This window comes from Eubalaena glacialis, chromosome 3 (genome assembly GCF_028564815.1).
Source record: "Eubalaena glacialis isolate mEubGla1 chromosome 3, mEubGla1.1.hap2.+ XY, whole genome shotgun sequence".
NCBI lineage: Eukaryota > Metazoa > Chordata > Mammalia > Artiodactyla > Balaenidae > Eubalaena > Eubalaena glacialis.
In genome coordinates, this window is record NC_083718.1 from 121,200,500 (window position 1) to 121,218,319 (window position 17,820).

General features: G+C 31.5%; 1 protein-coding gene across 3 annotated transcripts in view; it reads right to left on the bottom strand.

Moving 5' to 3' along the window:
- PRKACB (protein kinase cAMP-activated catalytic subunit beta) overlaps window positions 1-17,820 on the bottom strand; it is a 143,312-nt gene that overhangs the window by 42,092 nt on the left and 83,400 nt on the right. For all 3 annotated transcript variants that reach the window (XM_061183955.1, XM_061183956.1, XM_061183954.1), the window contains 2 exons: window positions 6,327-6,388; window positions 4,138-4,266 (listed from right to left, as the gene is read on the bottom strand). In XM_061183955.1, coding sequence (XP_061039938.1) covers window positions 4,138-4,266; window positions 6,327-6,388 — 191 coding nt within the window. The remainder of the gene's footprint in view (window positions 1-4,137; window positions 4,267-6,326; window positions 6,389-17,820) is intronic.

The window sequence follows — 17,820 nt, forward strand, 5'->3', positions numbered from 1 at the left end:
ATCACTTATTATCAGGGAAATGCAAATCAAAACTACAATGAGATACAACCCTACACCTGTTAGAATGGCTACTATCAAAAAGACACAAATAACAAGTGTTGGCAAGGACGTGGAGAAAATGGAACCCTCATGCACTGTTGGTAGGAATGTAAACTGGTACAGTCACTATGGAAAACAGTATGGAGGTTCCTCAAATAATTAAAAGTAGAACTACCATATAATCCAGCAATTCCACTTCTGGGTATTTTTCCAAAGAACATAAAAACACTAATTCAAAAAGATATATGCACCCCTATGTTCACTGCAGTGTTATTTATGATAGCCAAGATATGGAAGCAACCTAAGTGTCCATTAACAGATGGATTGATAAGAAGATGGAATATAAAATGGAATATAGTCAGCCATAAAAAAAGAAGGAAGTCTTGCCATTTGTGACAACATAGATGGACTTAGAGGGTATGAGGGTATTATGCTGAGTAAAATAAGTCAGACAAAGAAAAACACCATATGATTTCTCTTATATGTAGAATCTAAAAAACAAGTGAACAAACATAACAAAACAGAAACAGACTCATAGATACAGAGAACTCATAGGGGAGGAGCTGTGGGGTGATGAGTGATATAGGTAAGGGAGATGAAGAGATACAAACTTTAAGAGTTTACAGGATAAATTAAGAGTTACAAAATAAATGAACCACAGGTATAAAATACAGCATAGGAAATATAGTCAATAATATTATGATAACTTTGTATAGTGACAGATAGTAACTAGACTTGTCATGGTGATCATTTTGTAATGTATAGAAATATCAAATCATTATGTTGTACACCTGTAACTAATATAATATTGTAAGTCTATTATGCTTCAAACAAACAAGCAAGCAAGCAAATTTGAGACATTTTGTTGTTGTGCTAGCAATACAAGTATGCTGGTCACTTACCCTGTCTAAGATCCAATTACCTCATCTAGATAATTAGGGTAAGGACTAGTTGATATCTAAGAGCTCCATGCTCAGACTGTACAAATCAGAAGTGTAGAGTTCAAGGATGAGTTGAAGCTTGGATTAGAGTACACAGGGAGAGGGTATAGAACAAGAAAACAGGAAGAGTGGATAGTCCAGAGATTGAGATTAGCAATCTTTAAAGAGCAGACAGAAGGAAAAAATAGAACAAAACAGGAAAAGGCACATGAAAAAGAAGAGCCCAGAGAGGAAATACTATAATTAGGAGCATGGGGTTCCAGAAGTCCAGGGACAAGACAGTTTCAAGGGAGCATCACTACAGTCATAGGCTCTAAAAAAGTCACATAAGATGAGCAAAAAGAGTCCACTGGACTTGGTGATTAAGTCACTGGATTGGTGACCCATGGTAGTGCCACTTCAGTAGAGTAGCAAGAAGCAGGAGATAAACAAGGAGGCAGCTAAATTGTTGTGGGTTGAAGAATTAAAAGGAAGTGAGTTAGCGGATAGTGATTAAACTATTTTTTCAAGAAGCATGGTTAGAAAAGATAAAGTGAAAGAGGGCAGTAGACAAAGATGCACAAATGTGTGTATGGTTGTATTTAATTTTAGAGAGACTTAATCCATTACTACTTTTCATGTTAGAGGTTAGTTTTGTTTTTTGTTTTAAAATAGAGCTTGGACTAAAACCTCAGACCAGTCTAATGCTGTGCTGTCCAATATGGTAGCCACTAGCCACATGTGGTTATTTGACACTCGAAATGTGGCTAATTTGAATGGAGATACACTGTAAGTGTAAAATAAACATCAGATTTTGAAAACTTGGTATGAAAAAATGAATATGAAACATCTCAGTAATTTTTATATTAATTACATGTGGCAGTGATAGTATTTTAGATACCTTGGGCTAAATGAAGATCTATTAATTAAGAATAATTTTAACTATTTCTTTTTACTTTTTTAAAAATGTAGCTACTAAAAAACTCAAAATGACATATGTGCTTCACATTATATTTCTATTGGATAGCACTAGTTTACCCACCATCTGTAACCCTGATTACTCATTCAGTACTGTTTCCTCCACATTTTCCTATCCGTATCCCAGCAAGCCAAAATGTCATTCTTGAGTACATAATATCTGTAAGATAACAAATCAAGATTCGCCATTTTTCTTTTACTTTCCCTCAATCGTGATTACTAGGAAAACAGAAGCTTAATATTTAAAGCGTGAATAATTCAGACACCTTGATTCATTAGATAACACTAATATATGATAAATACTTAAAATTCATTTTTTAATTAATTAATTTCTTTTAGCTATAACTGACATGTAACATTAGTTTGAGGTGTATAATATGATTTGATATTTGTTACAGTATGCAGGTTTTCAAATTTTTCCCTGCTTTAACTTACATTTTAAATTAAACAACTCAATCATGTTAAACAACAGGGCTTCAACTATCAATTAAAATAAGTCATAAAATAAATCACTAAATTTCTGTTACCTCAATCTAAGGATCAAGTAATTGGTCCCTGCATTTTTCCACAAGGCAGAATGTAATAGAGATGCCTGTTCTTTACATATAGAATTCAATATTTTGTTAGCAAACATATATATACCTATTATGTATAAATAATTATTGAAATAATAATGTACCCCCCTACACTCAAACTATTAATTGTGTGTGTCATATAGTCACAATAAAGAGGAATGCAAATTAAACGCAACAATAAAATTATCTGAAGGTGTCAATGGTAAGTTATTCTATTGCATGTGTTTAATAATCTAGCAGATAAAATTTACTCTTCAGGTAAATAACAATGAATACACTAGTATCATTTTTTTAGATTTCACATATAAGCAATATTATGTGATATTTGTCTTTCTCTGTCTGACTGCTTTACTTAGCATGATAATCCCTAGGTCCATCCATGTTGCTACAAAAGGCATTATTTCATTCTTTTTTATGGCTGAGTAATATTCCATTGTGTATATATACACATCTTCTTTATCCATTTATCTGTTGATGGACATTTAGGTTGCTTCCATGTCTTGGCTACTGTAAATTGTGCTGTTATAATCATTAGGGTGCATGTACCTTTTCGAATTATGGTTTTCTCTGGATATATGCCCAGGAGGGGGATTGCAGGATCCTGTGGTAGCTCTATTTTTGGTTTTTTAAGGAACCTCCATACTGTTCTCCATATTGGCTGTACCAATTTACATTCTTACCAGCAGTGTAGGAGGGTTCCTTTTTCTCTACACCCTCTCCAGCATTTATTACTTGTAGACTTTTTGATGATGGTCATTCTGACCAGTGTGAGGTGATACCTCATTGTAGTTTTGATCTGCATTTCTCTAATAATTAGCAGTATTGAGAATCTTTTCATGTGCCTGTTGGCCATTGGTATGTCTTCTTTGGAGGAATGGCTATTTACATCTTCCACCCATTTTTTGATTAGGCTGTTTGTTTTCTTGATATTGAGCTGTAATAAACTGTTTGTATATTTTGGAAATTAATCCCTTGTCAGTCATATCATTTGCAAATATTTTCTACCACTCTGTAGTAGGTTGTCTTTTCATTTTGTTTATGGTTTCCTTTGCTGTGCAAAAGCTTTTAAGTTTAATTAGATCCCATTTGTTTATTTTTGTTTTTATTTCCATTACTCTAGGAGATGGGGCCAAAAAATATTGCTGCAATTTATGTTAAAGAGTATTCTGCCTAGAGATTATCATAATAAGTGAAGTAGGCAAGACAGAGAAAGACAAATATCATATGATATCACTTATATGTGGAATCTAAACAAATGATACAAATGAATTTATTTACAAAATAGAAATAGACTCACAGACATAGAAAGCAAACTTATAGTTACCAAAAGGAAAGGTTGGGGAGGAGGGATAAATTGGGAGTTTGGGATTAAAATATACACACTACTATATATACAATAAATAACCAACAAGAACCTGTATAGCACAAAGAACTATATTCAATATCTTGTAATAACCTATAATGGAAAAGAATCTAATAAAGAATATATATGTATATAACTGAATCACTTTGCTGTACACCTGAAGCTAACACAACATTGTAAATCAACTATATTTCAATTTAAAATGTAAAATTTTTTTTTAAATTCCAAAAAAAAAAAAACCCAAACCAATGAATACACTAACCTTCTGCTTATCTAAGATCTTCATTGCATAATACTGTTCAGTGGCTTTATGTTTCACCAACATGACTCTTCCAAATGAACCTGTTCCAAGGGTTTTTTTCCTTTCAAAATCTTCCAGCCCGGCATTATTCTACATATACATGAAAAAATAAACTTTAAAATTAGAAATTTTTATAAGAAGACTATGAAAACTATAATAGATTTAATGATATGCTATCAGAATAGGTAATTTATAACTATCCATTTAAAAACAATACAAAGAGACTACTGAAATTGCAGATTATTGGTTCTATTTTTCCCTTTGAATAAGAAAGGATCTAATATTTGAGAAGAGACTTACATCGCAAAACAAAGTATAATAGTAATGTGAGGAAGTAAGATCCTCAGTTTAAATATGAAAGGTCATATTATAATATGAATTCATAGTATTGGACCTCTAATAAATTAGCTCCATATTTTAATAATTACAAACTGACCAGAAGTATGCAATCATGGAAGCCACACAGTCTTAGTGCACTTACAAATAATTATAATGAATAGATAAGCTGAGGATCAGAGTCCTTTCACTAGAGTTACCGCTGAAGAAACAGTCTTACTTCATTTCTATCCTTATATGAACTAGATAATAACAGCATGAGAGATACTAATGGTTTTCTCTCTCTGATGTGATAATAACACAGTATTACCTAAAAAAGTAACAATAAGGTAAAAAGAGTTCCTCACTCCCACAAAGATAACCAAAAGTCGGAGTCCCAGAAGAATAATCACTCTCTTTCTCCTTGAAAGATGCTTTGTTACAAGCAAACATCTTTGTTTGGCTTTGACTATAGCATAGAAGCAAAGAACTGGAGGCATCAATCTATTGAATTTGTTGCTGCCACAACAAAATGAAAATTACTAGGAACAAATTATGTGCTAAGTGGCACCAAATAGTAATTGCTAACCCATTTGTTTAATAGGTTTTCATTATAAACATCTTCATGAAAATCTTGGAAAAAATATTTCCAAGGGCCATTCTGTATAGCATTAAGCTTGAGAAAAATGTGATGCAATATGGTTCTTTTATAAGTGAGGAATTTGGATTGCTACTGCAATTCACTGTAGTTGGACTTAATCTTTTGCAAATCAGCCTTGCCTTTGGAGACACATCATAGCTTCTTACTGAATCATTAAGGAGAAAGCAAGTAACTCTAAGTTTTTATTTATAAAACTTGTTTTCATTCTTATTTCTAAAAATTTTAAATTGCCATGAGATTCTGTATGAATACAGAAAGAAAAAGTCCTTATAATTCTGACTGAATTAATTATTTAATTTTATGGATTAATATTTAATTTTTGGTTTTATCAACAACAATGGATTGAAATGTTTAATAAAGTTCCCGACTAAATAATGAAAATAAACATCATTAATAGACAACAAAACATCTCTTTCTGCTAGTCACTGTTTTTCATACGAATATGCCATCTTCCTCATAAATTATATAGCTCATGCTCTAAATCTTGGTAATGACGGCATCTTCATAAAACGTAACATTTTATTTAGAATTAAATATTTTTTAGTGAAAAAATACTTCAAAAGGATTTTTATGCTAGGAAAAAAAGTTTTCAAAATTTCACCTACTATTAAAGGTCATTAATTATTTATAAAAATAAATTCAAGATGAGTTTTTGGCAAGTGTAGATGGCTCTTTTTATATACAATTTTTAGATCTTAGTTAAGATCTAAAGTACTTAAATTATATAGAACTTAACCCATCAAAACATTTATGAAAGGATCCTAGAGTACTTAGTATGTTGTCAGTAGCCAAGTATTTGTGATTCAGAATTTGAAACTGCACAATATGATCCCTAATTGTCATAATTAATAAAAATAATAAATATGCTATAGAAGGCATAAATCAAAATTACTAGAATATTAGAAAATATCAAGAGTTTGTAGCAACTTGGAATTAGTATCAAAATGTATAATCAGGTATTACATCAGAAATTAGTTCCTTCTCCAATTTAGGTATACATAAAATTCTTAATAAATCAAAACATAATGTTATGGCAAAATTCTCACGTTCAGCTTATATACATTAACGCTACTTGAAAATTAAACTTTCTGAAGTAGTAAATTATTTAGGTGAGAATCATGATTTTACTTAAAGCAAGATTTTTAAATCATAGAAAATTTTAAATGTTCCTTACCGGAGCAGGATTTTCCCATTTTTTTAAAAAGTCTTCTTTGGCTTTGGCTAGAAACTCTTTCACTGAAAATATATTAAAAAAAAAAAAAAAAAAAACAAATTTTGACTTCTAAGAATATTTATACTACATACATAAATACATTACACATAAATATACTTGCTTAAAAAACACAGACTTAAGTCAACTATGGTTGCCATGAAACATGTATTCACAACCATGATATACTAGAGAGCTATTTAGTTACTCTAAAGAAGAAGCAAACAGTTTCTCCAGTTTCTAAGAATATCTAATACTGTTTTCTACGGAGGTCACTTTGATAATTTCAAATTTAATAATAAAAATACTGTTCCTGAAAACATACCTGAAAGTAATGAAAAAAGTTAGAAATCAATATAGGACAAAATACTTATTGTAAATAAATAAGCCAGCAGATATTAACAGAGCCTTTAAACATAAGAAGTAAAAAATCTGGAGAATGTCAATTTGTTGATTTGTGGAGTTTCAAAAATAACTGACTTTGATAAAGGGCTGTTTTCAGGTATAAGGATTTATATTATTAGATTTGTATCCTCTCTACTAAAGGTAAAGAGAAAGGGAAAAACTATAGACTAACACAAAGAATAGCCACAAAGACTTAAAAATAAAACAGAACAAACCACAACCAAAAAACCCAAACAGCTTAAAACTCTCATTCTAAATTTGGAGCAAACGAAATGCCTGAATGCCTAATTTATAATATAAACTAAAGTAAAGCAATTCAAAATCAGATGTTTATATAGTGATCAATAATAGCCACATTATTTTATAGAGCTGTGGTTTGAAGTTTTAGATTTGATAAATGATGAATCATTTAAAAGGATTCCTCTTTTTCATTGTCTTCCCACAAAGCTATTAACAATGACTTCTGTTTACAAAATAACTTCAGGGTTTTATAAACAAATAGGAAAAAAATTCCAGAGAGATGAAATGGCATTAACAAAATGTATTATTTTTCCCATAGTTAGGTTTGAGAGAGCAAAACCTAACTACACAAGAAGTAATTATTTTAGCCTTTCTTTTTTTGGTGGGGGGGGAGTTCCCAATATTCCTCTCATATCTGAATCTATAAATAAAGATGAAAATAGGATTTAAATAGTGTTGAAATAGTAAAAGGCTAAACAAATGGCACAGTGGCATTTATTTCAGAAGTAATAATAAGAATGATGATAATGATGATAAAAAGACAAAAGTTCAATGAGGGGTTCACAAATACTTTAATAAGATCTTCTAATGATGCAGTAGTATTAAACTGAGGCATGTAAGATATATTGTAATTTCCTCCTTTACCCCCACTGAAGTACCTTTGGCAAAATACTGTTAAACAAGAAAGCTGTTGGCATTTTAAGTGCTTTGAGATTTCAAAATGGTGTTAACAGGCACCAACAGCAGACATTAGTTTTTATGTAACACTAGTGTGCATTTCTGAAGATATTATTTTACTACTTTATATAAACTGTCACTTGTATTTTGCAAAATACTCTCAAAATACCTATTTTAGAAAATTTGAGAAAAATAATTTTTAAAATTAGAATCTTTCCATTGTATGAAAATCTCATTCACCAAAACAATGAATCAAATAATTGCAACTAATTATGCAAATATGATCTAATTCTTCCTGGGGGTGGATTTGGGGGTGGAAAATTATTACATTTTCTTTGAGTTTAGGAAGGTTCAAGTCATCCTACTTCTAAAAAGTTAATATACTAGTTACAACTGAAGAAGAGTGGTTTTATAAGTAAGATTTTTTTTTTTTTGCATGAAACAGACATCTGCACATGCCATTGACTTGGAAACGACAGCTATAAAATAAATTAAAAACATAATTTATTGCTAAATGCAACTGTGGCTTTTAAGAAACAACTTGTCAGTCCCAAAATATACCTCTGATTTCTTTTGAAAAATATTTTTAGTTATTTTCTATCTATAGAACTTGCACATCAAGTTGCAGCATAAACTCTCCAGATGCCTGCATGAGTATAGATAATTTGGAGACATGGAAGAAAATCAGGAAAAGGAAAAAATCCCTAACATCCTGTTTCACCTTCTCCTGTCACTTCTTGCTAATTGGATCTTGAGTTAAGAAAAAAGTAACTGGTCAAAGGAAGGACTGGCAGTATTTGCCAAAGATGGTAAGTTGAAGGAAAATTTCCTTTTTTCCTGCTTGGTGAATAAACCAAAGGAAAAATTTTAAGTACTACTGAATTTCATGCACTAATAGGATATTCAGGAAAATCTTTGAAATACTCTCTGTACTCATCAGTATTCTGAGTTTACTGTCAAGTAACACTGTAGAAAGTAAATAACAGTTCCCATAAAGGTCTTATATGAAAATTATCAGAAATGGTACAAATTAAAGATGTTAAATTTTTCAAATTATTTCAACAAATAGATTCCCTTTTAGAGTAAGGATAAGCATTAATTATAATGTCATTAAATAATTCCACGAAGAAAACTCTGTTCCTGCAACACTTTTTGTCACATAAGTATACATATACACATGAAATGTCTGGTTTATATGTGTACTATTTAGATGCAAAGATGAACACGGTTAACTCTTCGTAAAAATATTGGTTAACCAAAATATATACCTTATAAATATAAACACAAAAAATAAAATATTTTATAACATGCTAGATTACGAATAACTCTAAAAGAATAGGCAATCTAGAACCACATGTATTTGCTTTGGATTTTATTATTTTTACACAGTGGTGAATTTAACTTTCTAAATGCTTTTCTCTAGTTATTTTTAAAGTTTATATCCACTGACATAAGGTGTTGGCAACTAATTAATAAAACGAGTGGTGGGAGAGAGCCAAATTCAAACACTGCAGCACATTTAATCTGGAGTTCCCTATAAAGCATATACTTGAAGTTCTCAATTGTTTTCTTGTTGTATTTGTATATAAGCCATATCTACATTTACACTCAATTTAAACCCTTGTGATATCCTGCAACAGCCACAGGTTTTGGAGCTCAACACATATGAGTTATAATATTGGTTCTAATGCTTCTTAGTAATCATCAGTACCTATCTAAAAACACAGTGATTAGTAACACTCCTTAGGAAAAAATATCTCAACAAAGGATTTTTCTGCAAATATATTTTGTTCTGTACTGGTCAATAATGGAGCAAACTAGGTACTAAAAAAATGAGGACACACCAAAAATTACCTCAATTTCTTCCCAGAAGTATATACTTCAATTACATTTATTTTCCACATAAATTTATTTTCTCTTCAGTTTAAGAAATACCAAAGGAATCTATATGTTCACCCAGGGTTGGTTTGTAGAAATATTTACCCACATTCATGAGATGAAGAAAGAAGAAACAAAGTGATAATTTTTATGCATATCTACAAGTACATTAAAAAAAACTTAAATCTTACCACCCTCAAAATATCTTTGAATATATTTATACACACGACATTGTTAAAAATTAGAGAATTCATTTTAAACATTAGGAAAATTTATTAAAAATTCAAGTATGGCATATCTTTACTCCATGTTATTCAGATAATTCTGCAATGTTTCACTAATTATAGTTAGTAAATTTATTTACTGGGCAATTTTTGGTTCTGTGTTGCTGCTAGATTCTAGATTGCTACTGATTATAAAAAGGGCATGTTGTTCATTACAGTGTGCCATTATGCGAAGCTTAAAGGAGGTTATCATTCATGTTTTATAAGAAGGGTTTAGAAATCTATTACTGTACAGATTATAACTACTCCAGATGTTGAATTCTCCAGTTTTCTTTGTAATGTGATAAATGTCACCTCTCTCTTTGACACCTCTTTTACAATAAAAGCACAATTTTATTTAACTCCTTTTAATGGATGTCAGAAAATACAAGGGAAACAAATAGAAAACAGAACAAAATAGAATATAAACTTCCTAGGGTAAATACCCAATTAAAATATTAGCTGTTTTACTCAAAATTTACAACTATGTTTTTCTTTTAAAAACCTTTCATTAACCTGGGTTATCTAATTTAAGTGGTGTGTATTAATCTGTCTTATGCTACCCTGTACAGCTCCCACTATTTCACAGTGCTATATTTGTTGTTTCTAAAATATCACACAAGAAACTGCGATATAAATAATTTTTGTGGATGAAACTCAACATAAAACTAAATAAACCATTTCTCCCATCAACTAAAATATTTTATTAACTCAGAATATTTTATAAAAATATAACTTTAAGAGGAGCATAACAACTTGCAAACAACCAAATAAAAAGTTTTAAAAGGTAACATTTGTTTTATTAAAAGTAATTGCCTACCAGATACTTCTGAAGAGGAGCAAGCTTGTATCCAAAAAATAAATTAAACAATGATTAAATGACACTCATAAAAACAGCATATTAGCATGAAATCACTTATACACATTCTTCCAGAATATTATGTACAGACTAAAACATTAATGTAGTAATGATTATTTGACTGAACATATTCAAATAGAATATTTTAAAATTAAATGGTTAGGAAATAAAATCAATAATTACTGTTCAGCGCCAAAATCAATACCATTCTAATTTTCCTTAAAACAGCTAACAAAAAATTTAACTCCTCATAGCAATAGCGCTAATAATATTAAGTAGCATATACTGAAATACACATCCTATAACTACTGCAATGCCATCTCTGGACTTCTGTTCTTTTTCAAAACTCTACTGTAGGAAAGACACTCTGAATCGTAATACTTCATTAAGTCCCTTCTGAGAGACAATAGTGTCTTCCAGGTATTTTTACTTCATTGGTGCTGGTTTAACAATCTTCTCAACATTTATTGAGCACTGTTCAATGGTACCAGAAACTGAGCTAGACTCTGGGAACACAACAAAGAATAAACATATCTCCACTATATAGGAGATGAGAAGCTAAAGGGGAAATAGATGAACCACTGCAATAGAATGTGACAAGGATTACAACTAAGAAATCTACAGGTGCTATTCGAGCTCAAAAGAGGAAATTCTTGGGTAGTAAGGTAAGGCATAAAAGATGATGCAGCATTTGTGCCGAATCTTGAAGGATAAACAGTTCCTCTGGCAGATGAAGTTGAAGACAAAGATAGGCTGGGATGATCTTGAATCAAATGCATAAAGGAAAGAGCATGGTTTACTCAGGAAATGTCAACAGACCTGAAATAGCTGCAGCATAGGGTAAAAGTGTACAGCAGCAGTGGGAGGTGAAGTGTATGGGCAAGAAAGTGCCCAAGCAAGGAGGTAGCTGTTCGCCACAGCGACACTTTTCAGTATGTGGAAAGGCACAGGAGTAAACTGAGTTATTCACAATTGCTGTACTCCATTTCTTCTGGGAAATAGGAGGCAAGATCACTTGCTAAAGAAAGAGGGGAGCCAGATACAGTAAGGAGGAAGAACAGTGAGGGTTACAGGTCTGAATATTTTAAATCTTGATGGCTATCCATTTAGGGAATAAGAGAAGGAGCTGTTCCTCTAAAATTTTCTATTAGGAAAAGAGCAAGTATTAGGTACTATAAGCAGTTGTTTCTTAATAGTATCTTTTTTTGTAATAAGTTAAAAAATTTTTTTACTGAGCAGATTATAATTCATGGGCCCCCTAATCTCTTTGTAATTAAATCATTTTCATCTTCATTCTTTACCTAAATAAAAGCATTATTCTATTTAGGTTATTTAGTGTATGTCAGAAAGCACAAAACAGGATGGGAATGGAGGTAAATTAGTTATGAAAATACCAAGTTCTATCAACAAATAACAGTACAATCTCTTCCAAAACCTCTAGGAAGTGTAAATCTAGTGGACTGTAATACTGTCTTCTGCCACCCCTACTTCAAACACTCACCTCTTTAGAACTCTATATTTGTTATTTCTAAGTATACCCCCCCACACACATACATGCTGCAGTACAAATATTTTTAGTAAACTAATATAAAATATTCTAGTTGCTACAAAATGCCTCATAAAATCCAACTTATAGCAACAAAGCAAACAAATTATTCTGTAAAAAGTGGTTTCCTACCAGATGCTTCTGATGATTTGCGTGCTTGATCAAAAAGAATAAATTAAACAGATTAAATAACACATAAAATAACATACACACAAGAAGTTACCAACCCATACATGTTCATTAGATATTCACACATAGGAATAGAATGAAAAACACATATTTAAAAGTGTTTTATACAATGATTACAATTAATTCTTTGGATACATATATTTTTTTAACCAGTCAAAACCCTACTCTGGAAATGTATTAATGAAATATCGTATTTCTATCCCTTTAATCTGAAGAGCAATTGTGTTCACTTTGCTGAAGAGACACTTTGCTTCACCATATTCAAACATGTTTGTTCAAAGCAAATTCACTGTAACCTTAAAATGACAGTGGGTATAAAAAACAACTTTAATTACTATAACTGTTATTTGTGTAGTTCAGTGGATGGGACCACTTAACGGCACAAATGGGCCTACTTTTGTTTTCTAAGATATTAATTAGTCTTGCACAAAGTCAATCATGAATGAGTGGTTGAAAATTTAATAGGCAATAAAGGCTATTCTTATTGCAATACTACTTACATTTACTATTCTGTCCTCTCCTTACAATTTTTTATTAGTTAATTCTTTATCAAGTCTTGGTTACAAGTGAACATTATAATTGACCCACTCTTTCACTACACTGTTAAAAAAATTTTAAACTTTTTGTGAGACATATATATTTAAATGATCAAATTATAGAAAGAAACACATTAACTTATTTGACTAGTATCTATATGGACAGATGGATACACTATGAATTCACATAGTGTACTCATTCACTACAAATCACATGTACATGCTTTCTCTCCAAACTTGCTCTCTGTCTAGGGATGCTGTGGATTTTCTAGGCCATCCAAGCCATGTTTGACTGAAGATGTTCCCTAAAGGATTTTGTGATAAAACTTAAAGTAAATTTATAGTCATAAAACTAATGACCCAGGCAATTTTTGAAATGCTCTTTGAAATGTACTTTACTTCCTTAATTGTTCACTGAGGCTTTTTCTCAGAGGATATTATATCTACCAGAACCATATACTAAAGATTTTCCATTTGGTCCTGAATTCAAATGTTCTGTCTTGTTGCCGGACGGTACAGAGCTAGGAGTGGATCCCTAGATGATAGGGTATGCACGGTTTCAACTTAACTAAATAATAAGTGGCTCAATAAATGGTTGTGCCAGTTTATACTACCACTCTATCCTTGATGATCCATATCCTCAACAAAATGTGTTACTGTTTAATTTTTACTTTCTAATTTTTGATAATCTAATGGGTATGAAATGATATCTGCTTGTTAAATATTAAATACCTCAGTAGAATTTTATAACTTTTTTCTCTTAAAGGTCTTATTCTTTTATTAGATTAATTCCTAGGTTCTTTAGAGCTTTGGTTGCTATTGTAAAAGGGAGACTTTTTAAAAAATTACCATTTGTTTGTTGCTGATGTATAGCACATAGTTGATGTTCATATACTGATCTTATTATATGGCAGACTGGCAGACTCTCATTAATTCTAAAATAACGCTGGTAGATTCTCTTGAATTTTCTATGTAGATAATCACATATCTGTGAATAATGATAATTTTTTTTACTCCAACTTTTTCTTGTCCTACCGTGTAGGTTATGACTCACAGTGTTATACTGTACAGATAGAGACAATGAGCATCCTACTCCTGTTCCTAACTTCAAAGAACATGTTTCTAACTGCTTTTCTTTCCCATACTTTACTTGTAAAGCTATTACTAGAATACATATATTTAAGAAATTAAGAATATCTCCTTTTTAATTCTTTGAAAAATTTTGTACAAGAGTAAAATTTTTGGTTTTTGAACTTGACTATAAAACTGTCCAGTCCTAATTTTGTTAAGTTTTGAATAAACATTTTAACTATGATTAAATCTTAAATAGGCACAGTTCTAATCAGTTCTCTTAAAACTCTTCTCCATGAACTAAGCTTTGGCTCTGATGAATATTTTCTATTCCACTGATTTTTGGTCATGTCTGTATTAGTTTTTTCCCTTCTTTTGATTAACCATGCTGTGCTTTCTCTAACTTGTTTACTTGCATCCTTACATCACAAATGTCTTTCTCTTTTCCTAACATACACATTTAAGATTTTGTCTCTAAATCCTTTAGCTGCACCCCACAAGTTCTGATACATAATTGAATTTTAAATTTATGAGTTATTTCTTGACCTGTGTGTTATTTGAATTTTTTAAAATTTCCAAATATAACATTTGTGTTGACTTGTTTAATTAGTCTTTTATTATTGATTAAACTTAATTGCTTTGTGGTCAGAGACCACAGCCTATGTATCAATTCTTTAAAGTATATCAAATATGTGTAGTCAAATAATCAATTTTGTAAGTGTTCTATATATATTTCTGTGTATTCTCCAATTACTGGGTGAGAATTCTTTATATATATCTATAAATCTTACATAGTTATAATTTTTCCTTCTAAACGGGTCAATTTTGTTTTATATATTTTGAGGCTCTGTGGGAAGTGCATACAATTTTTTTCTCTTATATTTCTTTTTTATGTGATTATTAATTTAAATGGTAGTCTGTATGTGACAATTCTACTCTGACATTCTTGGTAGGGTCTAATGCTGTTGTATCTGCTAAGTATCTTTTGTTGTAGATTGTGTGTGTGTGTTATGTATCTATTTTGATTTTGGACTCTGAACTCAAAGCTCAGTGTGGCTTTATCTGTGAGAAAACCACAGGGTTTGATATGAGGATATGTTTTGTATTAGCTTCTGCCTGGCATCCGATAGATGTTACCAGCCTGGAACTGTTACTATAAGGTACTTTATTTAAAATTATTAAACCACACAATTAATACAGATTAAAACGTGACAGCTACTGGAGAAAAAGCAGTTGATTACAAACTCTCAGGAAAAGCATCCCATACACATGCACACACAGCCCTCCCCCCTCCCCAGGAACCCAAGCCAAGAAATGTAAGCTTCCTTATTTTCTCCCTGTGTCAGTGGAGATGTTTTATTTTTTAGTCTATGCTTTCACTGAGGTTATGATCCTTTGAGGATCCTGGCTTTATACACCAGTCTAAGAAATCCCAAGTTGCATGGATCAAAGAACTTTTCTGTCTCTGTGAGGCCATTTAAAACAAAAGCCATTTTGTCACCAAGGTATGAAAATTTCCTCAGGGTAGTCAAAGTATGCTCCCCCTTACAGCTCTGGTTTTTCACTTACTATTTGACTTTTTGCACACTGGGGATTTCTATTATATTCTTGTAAATTCAAGTATTCATTTAAAGGGATGCTTGTTATATTTTATTCAGTATTTCTATGTGCTGTTGTATCTTTGTTAATTTTTGGTCTAGAAGGGTTTTCAAATTAGCCAGTCTCCAATTTATGAATTTTTTTCTGTATAAGAAAAAAGGTGTGTTAAGTTGTAAGATGCAAGGAGACCTGGATGTTTGTGGAATTCACTTTTTATCCTCGTAATTCACACTTCCATCAGGATATATTTAGGTGCTGGTATTTTTGTTAATTTTTGTCAATACACAATGAGCTCTTTCAGTGTATACTTTTAGGTTTTTCTTCAACTAAGTTTTCCTGAATCATAATTTTTTATGATTGTTTCTGTTCTATTAGTCATTATCTGTTCTGAAGGAATGCTATTCATTCAATTTGTAGAGTTCCTACTTTTATCTAACATACTTTTCACCTCATAATTTTTATCCTGTCCATTTTCCCTACATTCTGGTAGCTTTTATCAAGTTAGTTCTTTACATGTTCAATTTACCTTCCTGCAGTGATTATTTTGCTCTTTACTGCTTCTAATGCAGCTTTGTACTCTACAAATGCCAGGTTCATTTTCTTATAAACCTTCTCTTATCATATCATTATTGCTTCTTTTCTATTCCTGCCTCTCGTCCAGCTCTCCTCTCATCCTAGTCTCTTGTTTCATCTTTTTATCTTTAACGTCTTATTTTATAGAGTCCATGTTCACTTGAAATTTTTAAGAATTCCACATAGATGTTATCTATAATTTCCTATTTTAAACCCTCCCTCATAAATATTTTCTAAACATAAGTTCATTCTCTTCCTCTTGAAGGCTGTGAACTTATCCTTGAGCATGATCTCTTTTATAGGCTCCACATTGGTACTTTTCTTGTTTATTCATTCATGAACAATGAGAAGCCTTTCAAAACTTTACAAATGCTCCCCCCAAATAAGGTGGATCCTCCCACCTCCTATTTGGGTATGTTAGAATCAACTTCTCAGATCTTTTAGTTGATACATATACATATTTATATTATCATTTAAATAATCCAAAATGGGAATGGAGCCAGGACTATAGGGTTCCTTACTAGTTGTGATGCCCGTCACATCAGGGAGCAGCCCTGTTATATCTGGAAGAAGAAAAGCCACTTTCTCATCTTGATTAGACTAACAAATTTCTGGTTGTCCCACTATTCAATTGTTTTAGAATGAAAGAAATCAGCAGTGTTGGATTTTCCACTCATCTCTCCCACAGTCTTTCTTAAAAGCTTCATCCATCCAAGTTAGTAAGGGTGAAATTATTTTTATTTCTTTTCCATGAAGGCAAGCTACTCAAAATAAAACTGTTAAACTTTGGCATCTGATCTTCAATCTGATACTGTACATTTCTAGGCAAGTACCCTTCCTTAATTCCACTGATATACTGTTTTTCCAGTTTTGTGTTCTTAAATTTTCAATTTAGAAAATATTGATCTAAAAAGGGGAATTACTCAAATGCTTTTGCTCAAGTCTGTAACTTTCCTGTAATTCAAAGCATAGCAAATCTTTTTCAGAGATTTTCCCTCAACTACCGCAAGGCCAATCAGAGTTTTCATTTGAGATTTTGATATAATGATGCTAGTTATGCTCCGATAAGCACATGAACCAAAAAAATCAAAATACATGACTGATATTCTTCAATAATGTAGTAAAAGTGTTGTACTATGTAAAAAATGGGTAAGTTTTAATCATTCATTTATTTCACAAGAATTTATGAGTTCATTACTATGTTTGGGGCACTAGGGTAACCGCTGGAAACACAGAGATGAACACTGCACTATCCTTGACTTAAGGAGTTCAAAGGATGGTGATTGGAAACTGATATGCCAATATATAATTTCAGTATAATACAAATAATTGTTATAGTTTATAAGTTTGCTTTGGGAGTATAGAGGAATCATCTGACTCTACAGAGTCAATAATGGAGGCACTGAAAAGCATAGCTGGTTTTCAGAATTTTTATGATAAAAAAAAATATGGAAAGGGAGCAAGGAATAATATGTAGTATAATATGACTAGATCAGAATTTTATGAGAGTGGTGCAAATAAAGCTAGAAAGGCAGGCCACTGCTCTCATATGCCCCACTAAGGAGTTTAGCCTTTGAGAGGCACTAGGAGTAACTGAAAGTTTTCACGTTGGGTTAAGAAA